This window comes from Fringilla coelebs (genome assembly GCF_963513975.1).
Source record: "Fringilla coelebs genome assembly, chromosome: 7".
Lineage (NCBI taxonomy): Eukaryota > Metazoa > Chordata > Aves > Passeriformes > Fringillidae > Fringilla > Fringilla coelebs.
In genome coordinates this window covers 14565781-14580264 of record NC_140035.1, presented here as the reverse complement: position 1 = coordinate 14580264, position 14484 = coordinate 14565781, and the positions used below count along the sequence as shown (strand labels likewise).

The 14484-nt window shown below is 48.7% G+C and overlaps 1 protein-coding gene across 1 annotated transcript in view; it reads right to left on the bottom strand.

The window, feature by feature from the left end:
- Positions 1-205: 205 nt before the first annotated feature.
- The window catches only part of IGFBP2 (insulin like growth factor binding protein 2), a gene marked incomplete at its 5' end in the record, with an annotated part of 57557 nt that continues 43278 nt past the window's right edge, over positions 206-14484 (bottom strand). Inside the window, 3 exons of the mRNA XM_084209258.1 lie at positions 206-2751; positions 4565-4705; positions 6124-6347. Coding sequence (XP_084065384.1) covers positions 2584-2751; positions 4565-4705; positions 6124-6347 — 533 coding nt within the window. The 3' untranslated portion in view covers positions 206-2583. The remainder of the gene's footprint in view (positions 2752-4564; positions 4706-6123; positions 6348-14484) is intronic.

Genomic DNA, 14484 nt, shown 5'->3' with positions numbered 1-14484 from the left:
CATCATGCCAGTCCTCTTTCCCCTCCCCTGCAGCCCCCTGCACTCACTGCCTCCAGCCCCGAGTTTCCTGGTGTTCCTCAGCACTGGCAAGCCCCTCAGCATGTGTCAGTCTGAAAGTCGTGGCAGGGGATAGAAGAAAACAGAAGGGGAAGAAGCCCAGTGCTGCCTCCCTTTGGGCAGTCCGAAGGGAAAACAACAGCCAGCTGGAAGGAGGATGTTAGGGCCAGCAAAGAGTCTCTCCTTCAATGCTGCAATTTTAATTTACTGTATTGTGGGGTTTTTGTTTTAAATTTTTATTATTATTTGCCTCTCCGTGATGCCCAAACACTGAGCTCTGCTGTCACATTCCCTTTGGCAGCAGTTCTCACCTTGGGAGAAGGTGCCAGACCTCTCTCCACAGCCGCGTGAGTGGAGCAGCTCTGGTCACACACAGAGCCTGTACCTCCCTGCACTTCCCAACAGATTCACAAGGACCCATGTGTATAGCAGGAATATAGCCAGGCAAAGGAGGAGTGACAGCAGTTCCCCCCTGCCCGCATAACCAGGGCCAGTAACAATGAAAAGCTCAGCTCCCGTTACTGCCTGTCGGCCACGGACAAAGGATGAACAGGGACAAATCTGCGTGTGATGCTGAATCAGGCAAAGAAACATCCTGGGAGCACTGTGCAGGGGAAAGACAACAGTTTTCTGGCATCCTATTTAATTTATTCCAACTTTATGTAGCTCGGCTTTCTTAAAAGGGAAGAAGGCAAACAAATAAGAAAACTTCCCTATTCCTAAACAAGACGAAGTACAAACTGCAGATGAGAGCCAGCATGTGCAAGTTTTATATGAAAAAGCAGAACACCCTCAGATGTTAACAGACAACAGGTAGCATCATTTTTACAGTCACTTGGTTTTGCATGGAGGTGTGTTTTCTTCTTTCATTTGCTCCCATTCATACACATCCACATATGCCCATCCCCGACTTTCCAAAGGGGGTTCTTCCCCAGTCTCCTCCACTGCCACGTCAAAACCCCTGCAAAGGCACGAGGGCCCTAATTTAACAAAGCCCACCTGCACCCTTCACACTTCAGATCTGAAATGTGGGTCCGAGAAGGGGGACAAGAAACAACAAACCATTTAAGAAAAGCCCGAGATGTTTACTTCAAGGAGAGGGTTTTTCCAATTGCTCTAATAAGGACATCCATATTAAAAAAAAAAAAAAAAAAAAAAAAAGAAAATAATAAAACCTCCTTGCTTAGGCAATGGGGAAGTTATTTATTCTCAGCATCAGTGTGTCCTGTACAGAAAGAAATCAACAGGTGAATTAACAGCAGAGACACATCTCTCCTCAGCATGTCCAGCACAAAACCTCTCAGAGCACCTGGAGTCACTTGGATTTCATCTATACAAATGTGTATATGGGCAGAGGAGTGTGAGAGTGTGTGAGTGTGTGTGTGTGTGTTTGTGTGTGTGTGTGTGTTTGTATGTGTGTGTGTGAGTGAGGGCCTTTACAAAGCAAGATACATACTGTAATTTACTTACAAAAAGAAAAAGTTATGTGCTGAATAACAGATGCTCACTTCAGTCCCAAGCAAAAATGGAGGGACAAGGGCAGCTGCTTGGGAACGCAGGTTTTAGATGTTTTGTTTTGTTTTTTCCTATCTAGAAATAAAGAAAAAATGAATGAGAGAAAGAGAGACATTCCCTGGCTTGTTATCCTAAATCTACAGACGCATCCTTCCACCCAGCCTCGGCAAGTTCATTTTAGCTCCCTCATCATAAGCTGATCCTAAGAAATACTGTGCAAAAGCCCTTCAAATCCCTTGGAAAAACAAGCATTTAGCTTTGCTATCACCCAAAGGCCCCATGCTCCCACACCAGGGGCTGAAGCCGGGCCCCTGTGGAGTTGGCTGTGCCCCAGGACAAGCAAAGGAAGCACCCCAGAGTGTTGCTAGAGGGCAAGGTGGCAGCTGTCTCATCTTTAGCCCTTTCCCTCACTCTGCGTCCTTGGGGAACACATCCCAACTGTGCTGATATGTTCAAGCTGGGAATCCAGGGCCTTTCTTCCTTTCCTCCCTCCCACACCACATCCCATGCCAGGACTGATGGCTAGGCTGGGGCACAAGAGACTGACTGGCAGGACACAAGAGGCAGGTGACAGTATTTACAGTCTTTGGTCTTGGGGAAGAAAGAAAAAGAGGGGAAAAGGCTGGGCTCTTTCAGTTTTTTTACCCTCTCCCACTCATAGCAAGGGGTTTTGTCCCCTGGGAGGGGTCAGGGAGCACATGGCACTCTGTGCTGGAGGGTGCAGAAAGAGGCCGCAAAGCAGCAGGGAGGGCAGGGCTGCAGGGCGAGGAGCAAAAAAGACCAGTTCTCTGGTTTATGTTGGGTGAAAGACTAAGAAAGCAGTCCCTTCTCCTTGCAAACCCCCCACCACCTTCCCCTCCCCTTATCCCTCCCCTCCCCAGGAACCAGGCAGCTGAGGAAGGAGGGCAGCACCCAGTCTCTTCCAGAGCCTAAAGAGACACGCTGAAACCCACGTAAAATCCAGCACTGGGGCCACAGTGAGCCACCTCCAGCCAGCAAGATCACATCTGTCTACTGGCTCCGCAGGGCGTGTGCTCCCCGGTCCTCCTGCTCATGGGCTGTATAGAAGAGGTGACACTCGGGGTCCCCGCGGATGGTGGGTGCACCCTGGATCACCTTCCCATGGATGGGGTCCACGCACCAGCACTCGCCACGCTGCCCATTCACCGACATCTTGCACTGCATGGAGAGGGACAGGACACGTGTCAGAGTCAAGAGAAGGACAAAACAAATCACTTCCCAGGCCACCCAGCCCATAAGCTCCAGCACTGCCGAGCTGGGGTTTCTCTGGTGATCTGGCACTAGTTTAGATTCAGGCAAAATCCATGGGATGCTGTACTCAAACCCCCAGGGCCTATGCTGCACCAGCAGTGTTAGTCCCAGCAGTCCAGGGTGAGGGCTGAACCTCTTTCCCCAGGGGCTGTGCCAGGGACCAAGAGGCCAATTCTAATGAAGCAGAAGGACAAGTGTCCCTGAAATGCATCACCCTATGCAAACTGTGGATGAAAGCATCCAAAGACACAAAGATTCCTTGGCAAAGAGGGATGAGACAGACTGACAGAGGAGCTGTGTAAGATTCTTCTCACCTGCACATTAGGCTGAACAAACATCAGATCAAGCCAGACCCCACAGCAAGACCTAACAGAGATTCACTTATCCCAGAACAGAGACAGGGACCATGGTGCATCTGGACCTGGCCTCTGTCCTCCCAGTCTTGTTAGAGAAAGGTTCGTGGTCTAATAGTTGGTTATTGTCCTCCTCTTGCCCTGCAGTGCTGCAGGCGCTTTGAACCTGATGTTCATCCCTCCAGCCCCGGCAGATACATTTCTGAACAGGCTGTAGTGGGAGATGCAGAGGTTACTCCAAGCAGGCCAGTGCAGGCTGATTTGTTCCTCAGGCACAAGGAGCAGCAGAAACTGTTCTTTCTTCTGTGGCACACAAAGCATGACCACAGTGCCTGGGCCCATTCTCCAGACATGGCTCATCTTACAAGCAATTTGCCATCTCTGCTCCATCTAGCCCTTCCAAGTGTGCTCATGCTGAGAGATCTAGCAGCCCATGGGGCTCTTCAGGGGTGGATGGGTGAGGGCCCACGTGGGACAAAGACAGGAGAACAGACAGAGGGAGATTCTCTCAGAGCATCCTGGTTTTTGGGTATTTTTTAATTTAATGCTTCTGATGAAGTGGTAGAAGTTGCCCTGAGTAAACGGCCTAGCCATGAAAACAGCATGGGTCCACTCCAAAGGCTCAGCTATAAGGAATCCTCAAATCCAAGTACTATTCACAGATTACTCCAGCCAACCCCACACCAGCTGTTGTTCCTGCTGTTTTTCCCGGCAGTTTTTTCCCACTCCTCAGCCACTGACACCTGGTGGTTTTGCATGAATGAAGCCAGAAGTCAGAATTCAGATACACAAGTTTTCTGAGTTCTTCTGGGTCCCATAAATACCTTGAGAAGCATTCTGCATCCAAACCCCCACCCTGCCTGGAAGGAATCCCTCCTGGAGCTGTGGGACCAGCCTTGACTTGTGGAGGAAAACCAGTAAAGTACAGTAGAAACTTTCCTGACTCCCAGAAGCGCCTTCTGCTTTGTCTGTAAGACTGCTCAGTATTCAGTCCCTCTCTGCTTTTCTCCTGCAGCAGGGCCCAGACAAGACAAAATCTGGCTCAACGTTCAAGAAAATAGACTTGGACAGATAAGCAGCTCTTATGGGGAAGAAGAACTAAACTGATTCTCCATCTCTGGTCTGCACAGCCATGTGTGGATGTGGATTTCATCTCCACTTGCAAACTAGTGGCTGCGGGGAGTAACTAAACCTGTCCATGCCACGTGCAGCATTTTCTATTTACCCCACACCCACATCATGCACAGGGTATCAGCCCAGCCCTGACCTATGCATGTTCTGTGTCTGCACATGGTGGGGACAGACAGTGAGCCAAGGCTGCTGCTGGAAGTACAGACAGCCCCAGAGCCCCCACTCTCCCCGCTTACCTGTTTGAGATTGTACAAGCCATGCTTGTCACAGTTGGGGATGTGAAGGGAGTAGAGATGCTCCAGGGGCCCTCGCTCATCTGGCAGCCGCATGGTGGAGATGCGTTCCAGGACCTGATCCAGCTCCTGCTGACAAGGGGTCTGAAAACAGCCCAGAAAGCAGGAAAAAAATGTATTATCAGGACAGTAGTACCATTCAGCATCAACACTGTGGACAATGGTAACACCAGTAGGGATGAACACATGTACATCCCTAAAGACACAGGTTTGCCACTGGGTCCTGATCCAGAGTTCACCTGCAGGCACCCAAAATCAAGAGCTGTGCACAGACATGCACGTCTCCCATGTACCTGACGTGGCAAAGAGCCAACATATTACCAGGTCCCAAGTCCTGGATACAGAGGAAAAACCTCAGAGAGGCTACCATGGCTCCCACTGGTGGTGGCAAGCGACATGAAGCAGGGCTAGTCCGGACAGATCAGGAACGTTTCCATAAGCATAGCCCAGAGCAAACACCTGTGATGCAGTTTTGGCCCAGAAGTACAACTCAAAAGCATGTGAGACTCCATGGGAGTGGAGAGGAAGACCTGGGAAGCCTCTGGAGGCATCCTACTTGCTCCACAGCAGCTCCCAGACAGGACTTTCAGCCAAGGCAGTGTGGTTGAAATATGCCTGATCTGATGTGAGCCAAACTGAGTCCACACCTCTCTGCTTTTGCAGTGGGTGAGGGTTTTTTGTTGTTTGTTTTTTTTTTGCAAAGGAGCAGCAGCAGTGTGTGTGTGTGAGCTCTCAAAGTTGATGGTGCCAACATTTTATTTCTAACTTCTGTTTTGCCTAGTCTTTGGAAGGCATGCGCACTCTTTTAAAGCTCCTTTCTGTCCCTGTGCTCCCCAGATATTAATATTCTGTATGTTTACAGGAATGTATATTGTGGACCCTTCGGGGTGGGTTTCAATCTCCATCCCCATTCCCATCCCATCCAGTTGCCTTGATCAAGCTTCCCACTAGAGGGAAGCCGCGGCCAAGAACTGGCTAACAGACAGGCACAGGCAAGTAGACTGGGAGGTCTTCGAGCACTCTCCCTGCTACAGGACAGCCACACAGGCCATACTCGGGGCTTGTGGCCTCCTTTAACCTGGACTGGGGCTGCCCTGCAGCAGGCAGACAGCCCTGCTTCTGGACCCTCAAATCCCCTTGGGCCATGTCTACTTAGGGAAAAAGGGTGTGAGAAAGCCAGTCCATGGGCAAAGGGCTTGCTTGCACCCCTGCAGAGGTGGGTGTTGAGCCAGCAGAAGGCCCCCTTCCAGAGGTGAAGCTGCAATGAAAATAATGCCTCCTGACCAGCATATCAAAGTCCATCAGATGGTGTGTTCAGCCCCAGCATCAGGCCAGAAATGGTTGCTTCTCCTCTCCTGCTTCTCCCCACTTTTTTCTTTCAATTTATTTTTTCTGTTTTTAAGACAGTTTATTACAGATGCCACTTAGGATTTGCAGTCAGCATTTCCCAGTGAGCCCACAGCTGCCCCCCTTAGCAGCTCCCCACAGCCCTGCCCTCTCACCCTGCCCGTCGACAGCCGTGACTTTTTGGAGTCCTCGTGGTTGTGATGGGCCTTGCTGACTTTGCCCATCTGCCGCTGCTGCTCGTTCACCTTCTCCCTCATCACTGCCAGCTCCTTCATGCCCGTCTTCATGGGCTTCCTGCCTCCACCTCCACTCAGGATCCCCACGGTGCCATCCACGTGGTTCTCAGCAAGAATGCTCTCAGACCGGTCATCACCATTATCTGCAGGAGACGGGGCAGACAAGGAAAGTGTCCAGCTCAGTCAGGCGCTGCCTCACATGTTCATCCTGCCCTGGATCATTTTCAGACGTGGCTGGTTACCAAGCCATAAAATGTTTGCATGCAAAAATTTTAAATTGCATTAGCCCTTTCATCTGGAAGGTGAGAATAGATTCTTTCATTCTGGAGTTATTACCACTCTAAAAGACAGTTTAGAGAGCAGGGGAAATCGCTGCTGGAGAAGTTCTTTCTGGCTTTTCTATGACCTTCTAAATTACTTCCCAAGAATGCAATTTTCCCATTAGAAGTCCAGTTGGATTAGAGATGCCAAGTGTACTTCAGCTCCAACACTTAAAACCACAGTGATTAGTTACAATACCTTGAGTCCATCTGTCATCCCCCAGAGTATCTCCAGGAATACTTACTCAACATTCATGTGCTAAAATAAATTCTCAGCTCTGCTTTCAAAAATACCTCACCTCTGTACTGAGGCCATGTGGCCACCCTAACATCCTTTGGAGATCCTGCCATTTCAGTGATCATCATCCTTGCCATACCATCTTTCCAATTGTTTCTCATACACTGTGTTACTCATTTAGCTTCTACCTACTACTGCATTTGGCCACTTCTGCTGACAGTGGAACAGTCACAACTCTGCCACTGCTGAATGCCACAAGATCCCAGCTAGTTCAGCCATTTCAAAATCAGTTAGAAGAAATCTGGGGATTTCCGGACTTTTTTCATCTCCTCTGCTCTGTGCTTTATGCATTTTCCCAATTCACCAGGAATTTGTAGAGCAAACCGTGCCACAGCAGGACACGATGGTCACAATGCTGCAGCCACCACTCTCTTTGGACTTTGCAGTGGCAATGAGGACAGATCTCAATTCCTCCTGTTTGCTTCCAACACCTAGGAGGTGACAGCTGATCACTCCTTTTTGCCTTCTCTGATCTGGCTGAGCAAGCACATCTAATACTATAGCTAAATGTAATATTGAAGCTGAGCCTGAATAAGCTGGGACTTGAAGCAAGACCTCCAGAGGTCCCTTCCAGCCCAAATAGGATTGATGTGCAAATCACCTCCCAGTGCAATAATCCAGGCTTTTTATGTCTCTGTATGTATCTCTCTACACAAAACCTCTTCAGCAGCTCCACAGGAACCATACCAGGGCACAGACCAGGCTGTTCTGGTGATGGTGACAAACAGGAAGTGCCTTTCAGTATTGCCAAGGAAGAACTGTAGCACCCAACTTCCCAGCATCAGAATGCTCTCTGGCACCTCTAATTTCAGCTTTCCAGCATCATGGAACTCAGGCACTTATCTAGAGGTAAAGAAATCATATCAAACTGAGTATGATGCAGGGGAAGCAATGCTTTAGCTCACGTAACAGTGCTTAATTTATGGATCTCTCCTGCTCCTCAGAGGACTAAGCATACAGAGCATTTACAGATGTTGACAGTTTTCCTTTTTTCAGAATCTGCATGATGATGTTTATCCCTACTGTCAGCATAGCCCTACTGTCATGACAGAGTAAAAAATCCTAATAGAAAGTGTTTTATTTCTGCCACAGCTTTCTAAGCTCTTTTCAGGTATTACAAGCCCAAGCTTACAAAGAAGAAACTGCAAGAAGAGCTTTGTCTGAATTTACTCAGCAAACATGCAGCTGCCTGATGCCAAGATGACCCAGGTGGGCTGGATCAAGGAGCCATCCAGCCCAGCCTGCCATTCATGAGAGACCATCAGCAGCTATTTGGGAGCAGAAGGACCATTCCCAGTCTGTGGTACAGACCAGCAGTAAGAGCTTTCATGGCTGAAGACTGCATCTGACTCACAGGATTGAAAAGCCACCAAAAGACCCATCCCTCAGTGGATTTGTCCAGTATCTTTTTGAACTTCTTCATGATTTCCAGAAATACTAAATGCATTTGGTCTGCAGGTTTTTAGCTGCTTAGGTAGCAGCTGAAAAGCAATCATGGGGCAAAACCAATCTGGCAAAGCCCATTACTTTCCTCAGTTCTGGTTCCAGATGAGAATTGAGACCAGGTTTGATAGCCAGATGGGCGAGCTCAAAGTCTAGGCTGCTGCCTGGTGATTGCCATCTGGCCATCATCCTAGGAGTCAGACAAGCAATATTTTGAGCAGGAATATTCTGTTTATACACCAGTCTCCCCATTAATTAGAAACACATAGTGAGAAGAGAGAAGGCCATGAGACCGCCTTTAGAGAGAATCAACTAAAAAAGCACCATGAAGAGATGGGCAAGGCTGGAGAGGCAAGGCTGGCTTAGGAGAGTTTTAGCCTTCTGACCTCTTTTGTGCTCCTCTCCTTGGTGCCCCCCACATTGTCAACAACAGCAGAACAAGGGCAGTAGCAGGGTTCTCAGACACACTGCAGTCCTCTGCTTCATTCAGAAAAAGATGGTACAAACTGACAGAAAAGCAGCAAACTGGAAGTGATGTCTTCCCCCATCCATTCTCACTCCTTCCTGCCTCCAACTAAAATACACAGACATCTGCCCAAATAAGCACTGTACTCGTAAATGCAGGCGAGCTGGTAAGCCTCTAGTCGGCTGATTCATTCACAAAACCTGCTTCTGATAATATTTTTGTTCATTTTTCTCACTTTCCAATGCTAACAAGTATCAGCCCAAAGAAAACCACTGATGGGAGTGGAGTGTGCAAGTCAATGTGCATGAACACACCCAGGGACAGGAGAGATTGGTCTTGGCTCCCCAGGCACCATCACAGGAGCAAGACTGGATCAGCAGCCAGGAAGGTCTAGCTGCTATTGACTGTAAGCTCTCTTCTCTAAGGCCAAGTCAGCCACAGTGAGCCATGCCTTTGACCCTGCTGCCAAGCCGGACTGGTCCACCTGGGGCTGATGGCAGAGCCCCATCACAGCTTTTCCCTCTCCCAAATCTGGTGCTGCTCTTAAGAGAACTATCCTGACTTGGAGCTTCCAGAGGTGGCTTCATCACAGAGGAAGGGAGATGAGACAGAAAGGTTTGGCCCCATGTGCAGAGCACCAGCATGTCTTTCAGGACAAGCTGCATGCAAAGGAGAAGGCTGAGCACCAGGTGTGATGGACCGCAAAAGGGCTTTGAAAGAGCAAAAGGGCTGGGGAGCAACAAGAAGAGTGAAGAGATAAAGACTTGAGGTCACTACAGCCCAGAGCATGACACAAGCCAAATAACCCCTCTTATAGCCAGATAATGCTTTCTAATGCTGCCCAAAAGCTGCAAGTCGTGCTTGTTTATTACAATCCATGAACTAATGAAGCCACCTACCACCCCCACTAGCATGGGATGGGCAGGTATATAATAGCCTCAAGACAAAGAGCCCTAATCTGTCTGTCATCCTGATCAACGCCTTTTTACTGACCAATTTCATTTCACACTAAATATATCTGTAAGGGAGTGGTGCCAAACTCCAAAACAATTGTTTTACAGTTCTTTCTTACGGCATGTGGAAAACATCTCCTGTGTTATTTCAGATCAAAAGGTAGCAGGGTGGGACAAGTGTGGCAGGAATCTAAGCAGATAGCTGAAGTTCTCCTGAATGCTGATGTAGAGTCCATGAAACACCTCTCTACTTGCCAAGAAAACGATTTCTTTATGGCCTTTTTCAAGGAAAATTCCCATTTGCTTCAATGGGGCGAGGACTTGGCTGAGGAAAAAGCCTGTTCAAATGGCCATCAGTTAATGTCTGTAGGGAGCTGCACCGTCTCGCCAACATTCTCAAAAGCAACTACCAATTTCCAGTACTAAAATTTTTGGGAATCTGGTTTGAGACCTCTAGGCACCTTTGCCGAGACAGCTGAGAAACAGAGGGGCTGAAAAACAACCTGTCACTTCCAGAGCTACAAGAAAAAATGTACCACACAAAAAAAGGCAGCTGCCTCAGGTTAAAAATATATTTTTATCCCTTTGAAGAGCCCTGAAGCGTATCTGGGCAGCAGAACAGGATGGAGCCAGTAGCACTCAGCACAGGAGAGCCAGGCTCTATCACGGGGAGCACACACCATGCCAAGGACTGCAGCCGCCCTCACCAGTGCCGCTCCTGCTCTCTCTGCACTTGCTTTCCTTCATCAACAGCTTGCCCAGAGGGTTTCACGTGTATTTGCTTATCTGCCCAGGGTGTTTGCACAGTGTTTAAATGCTGATTAAGGTCCCAGACCCACAGAAAGTTTCACCCAAGTAGCCTTCAACACCCTGCCTGAAACCCCACTATCTGGGGGTCCCGGCTGTGTCCTGGGCTGGACAGGGCTTACATCTCCCTCCTGCAGCAATCACAGCCTCCATGGGCCAGCACTTTCCTTCTGAAGATGTCTAAGGGCTTTGCAGTTCATTAATTACCCTGAAGACAGAAAGGTGTTCATACTGAATAGCACATGGTTAAAGAAAACCAAAAAAAAGGCACAGAAATATTTAAGAGTGCTGCCCAAAGCCATGCATGGAATATATGGGCAAATCCAGAAGCTCAAGTCCTGGCCTGGCACTGCACCATGTACAGGAGTGAGCACACTTGGGTTTGCAGGAATGCAGCATCCACAAAGAGATTTTTCACCTGAGCAGTGTCATCTGTCTTATCTAGGTTTAGCGGGTTTTTGCATCTTTTAGCTTTTTGTGTCTGCAAGTTCTATCATTTCAAGATAATTTAAATGCCTCATTGCTTGCCACTTTTTATTTTGAAGAGCAGAGCTGCCTGTCCCATGCTGCCAAGAAGCCAGTGCTGTCCTGTGCAGCCTGAGAGCATACAGAGCCTTTAAGCCTGACCTTTCATATGCACAACAGCCCCACTTGTAGGAAGGTAGGTAAGGAGCAGACAAACCCCAACCACAGCCCCGGTGACCTCTGCCTCATCAATCTGCAGAGTACTTCAAGAAGAGCCCTAGGCAAAGGTGCAACAGCTCTGGTGTGTGTGTTATGACTTGGAACTCAGAAACCTCAGGAAAACTTTGCCAACAAGGATTATACTGGCATTGCAATTTCTTCACAGCAGGAGCTGCCAAGAACAAAGCCCACCCCTACACCCAGGACCTCTGGCCCACACCCTACTCCCAAAAAGGACCCAGGGTTTGCTGATTAGCACTGCCAGCCTATAAAGCACAGAGCCGTGGCACAGCATCCATCCACACTCAGCTGGCAGCAGAGGGAAAATGTGCGAGCACCGGTACATGGTCTGGCCCCATCATCATCAAGCCAGTCTGAAAGCAGCTGTCCAGAGGCAGATGAAACCAAAGCACCCACTCAAGTTTCACTCTTCACTTTGCACAAAAGTGCATCTAGAAATGCCACAGAGAGAGCATAAGCAATGGGCTGTGTAGGAGAGGGAGCAATGGGAGAAGGGCACACATCAGAGACGCAGCATCACCTGCCCTGGAACAGCATCTCTCACAGAGGGCAACCATGGATGCTCAGGGGAGGGGCAGAAAAGAAGACGATTACAGAGAAATTCTTCCTCTGCTCTCCTCCTGGCCATCGGCAGCTCAGAAACCAAAGCTATTTCATCCAGACTAGGCTGAACAGCCATTGACAGACCTAAGAGGGAAAAGCTGTGCATGACCCCTTCTGGACTCAAGTACAGGGACACCCCCATATTGCTTGCTGTCCCCTCTCCTCAGCCAGCAGCCTGTTCTGCTTAGCCTCATCCAGTTCTGCACAGGGAACGTGTCATGTTTAAGCTGTTGATTTGGTATCAAAGGTCTTAAAAGTCCAGAGGTGTCTGTGCCACCCAGCTTTTGTGCGGACTGCCCTGAAGATCAGTCATCCCGATCTCTCAGAAACACAAGCTACCATCATGGCACATCGATCACTTCAGAACTTCAGAGCATCTCTCCATCTGCTGAAGAGCTCCCCAGGACTCTCTGCCTGCCTGCACTCCCAGAGTTATTTCATCACACCAACTTGCTCAGTATCAGTGAGGAATTGCACACCACAGCCAAAAAATTCCCACGTTAGTCTCCAAGAGCTTGCTTTACCTCTGTGATAAGCTGTCCACAAAGCACTCCCAGATCTCCTGGGGCCAAAAGCCCTGAGGGCTCTGCAAACATGCAAACACTTTTTTTTTTTTTTTTTTTTTTTGCCATGAGATCTTTTCAGCCCATCTTGACTGGGGAGGGAACTGGGGAGGGAACCGGGAACGGCATGTTCTGGCCAGGGGTTGCTTAGCAAGCTCCTCTCCCTACCCTGAGCAGCTGGCACTGAGGGGTGATCCAAGGGGCACCCAGTGCTTTCCTTTGACTCTGGCATCCTACAGGAAATGCTTTATGCTCCTCCAAAGTGCCAGGGACACTGACTCTGGGCAGCACAGCTCTCAGCAGCTTGCTTTACTCTCTTTTCTCTGCCTATTCCTGGTGGCTGGACAGCTCAACTTTCCCTCCTCCATCCACCTAGGTCCAGAGCCAGAGGAAAACCTCTTACCACTGCACAGTGTCCCGTAGCACACCTGTGCACCTCTGCACACAAAGCCCTCCGGGACCAAGGGAGAAGCAATGTTGACATGAAGCCGATATCAGATGAGGATAGAAGAGGGACCAAGATGTCCCTTCCCTCAGGCTTTACTTCAAACAGCGTTTTTTTTTTCTTTTTTTTTAAACCATGTTTGTAGACTGGTTTCCCAAGGATACAGGACTTGTGCAATTACACAGCCTCTGTGTTTCTGCATGTGTGTGTTTGTATGGCTGCCTGTCTCCCTATTAGTTCTCCTCCCCCTACACCTCTCAATATATCTACAAACACGTCAGCAAATGCCAACTGCATCTCAAACAGGAACACAATTCACAAAAATAGTAAGTTTCCACCATTTCATGGAAATGTGCAACCAGGCTGAAGAGAGACAAAATAGCAGGGTTTGTTTTGTTAGTTTTCTTTCCAAATTATTAGGCTGAAGGGCCGTGTAGCACATTATCAGTCCACTCTGTGCAGACCCAGCAAAGCACAACCCACCGCTGGGGAAGGTCTGCTCCAGCCCTCCTCCTGCCAGCAGTGAGCCTGCATATATTATTTGCAACATCCTGCTCTCTCCTGCACCAGCTGTTCACTGTGTGCCAAGAATGGTGAGAATGCTGTTCAGGACCCTCAAAAATACTTCAAGGAGAATGCTTCAAGTCCCTTCATTTACCAAGCTTCCACTTACAATCCTGCTTTTCTTTCACGACTTCTCCTGAGCGTGGAGTGACTGTGCATCCCAGTGCACACCTACAGCAGAGACACTCTGGACTTAGCTAAAAGCTGAGGAGCCAGAGGGTCTCATCTCATGGCTGATGACAGTGTTTTTGTGCAGGTACTTAACCTCAACATGTGTGAAGGCAGCATGCTCAGGGGAAAGACCTTTAACGCATTTGGAAGGTTTTGCTGAGTGAGGCTCTCCAAGCTCCCTGCCACCATAAAAGCATTCCCCCTTGTTAGTGAACCGTATCTCAGCCTTTTCAACACAGTTCTACAATTAGGCCTCTGCAAAGCTCCAACCTTCCCAGCAGAACCAAATGAATTAACTTGAAAACACTTCCCAGCTTAAATTAATTGCACTGCAGCTTCCCAATCTAACATTGACCCTGTCTGTAAAATCCCCAGAGTAGTTACTATTTAGTCATTAGGGGCTTCTGCCTGAATGAAAGAAGCCATTAATCCTACCAGACCAAATCTCTGCTCTTCTTCCCCGCTCACTCACATGCATCTGTGTGGTCTTCAGGCACCCCAAAAAGCCTGAATCAATTTCCAGTATAAGATCAGCACCTAAATCCTTGGTTCCTATGAACTTCCAGATTAAAAGCGAACCAAAAAATCCCCTTATTCATTTTCTATAGGTTTAACTGCTGTGTTTGAATTACTTGTCTTTCTACAATGGGAACATGGGCTCACCTCTAACCCAAAGTCCAAATTTGTCGGGGGTTTTGCATCCCACAGTCCAGAGTATGCAAGCACAGGAGAGTTTTCCTTACCACAGCCTCCATGAGGGTGCCTGCATGTTCATTACTATCTAGATGATCTCTGGAATTGGGCTGCTGCACCTCTCTTTCCTGCAGGAGAGCCAGATGGTGCCAGAATGACAGGAGCTGTGAATCTCAACAAGGCTGATTCCCAGGTATACACTCTGCAGCCTGCCAGGAAGGACTAATGAAGGACTTACGATCTGATGGA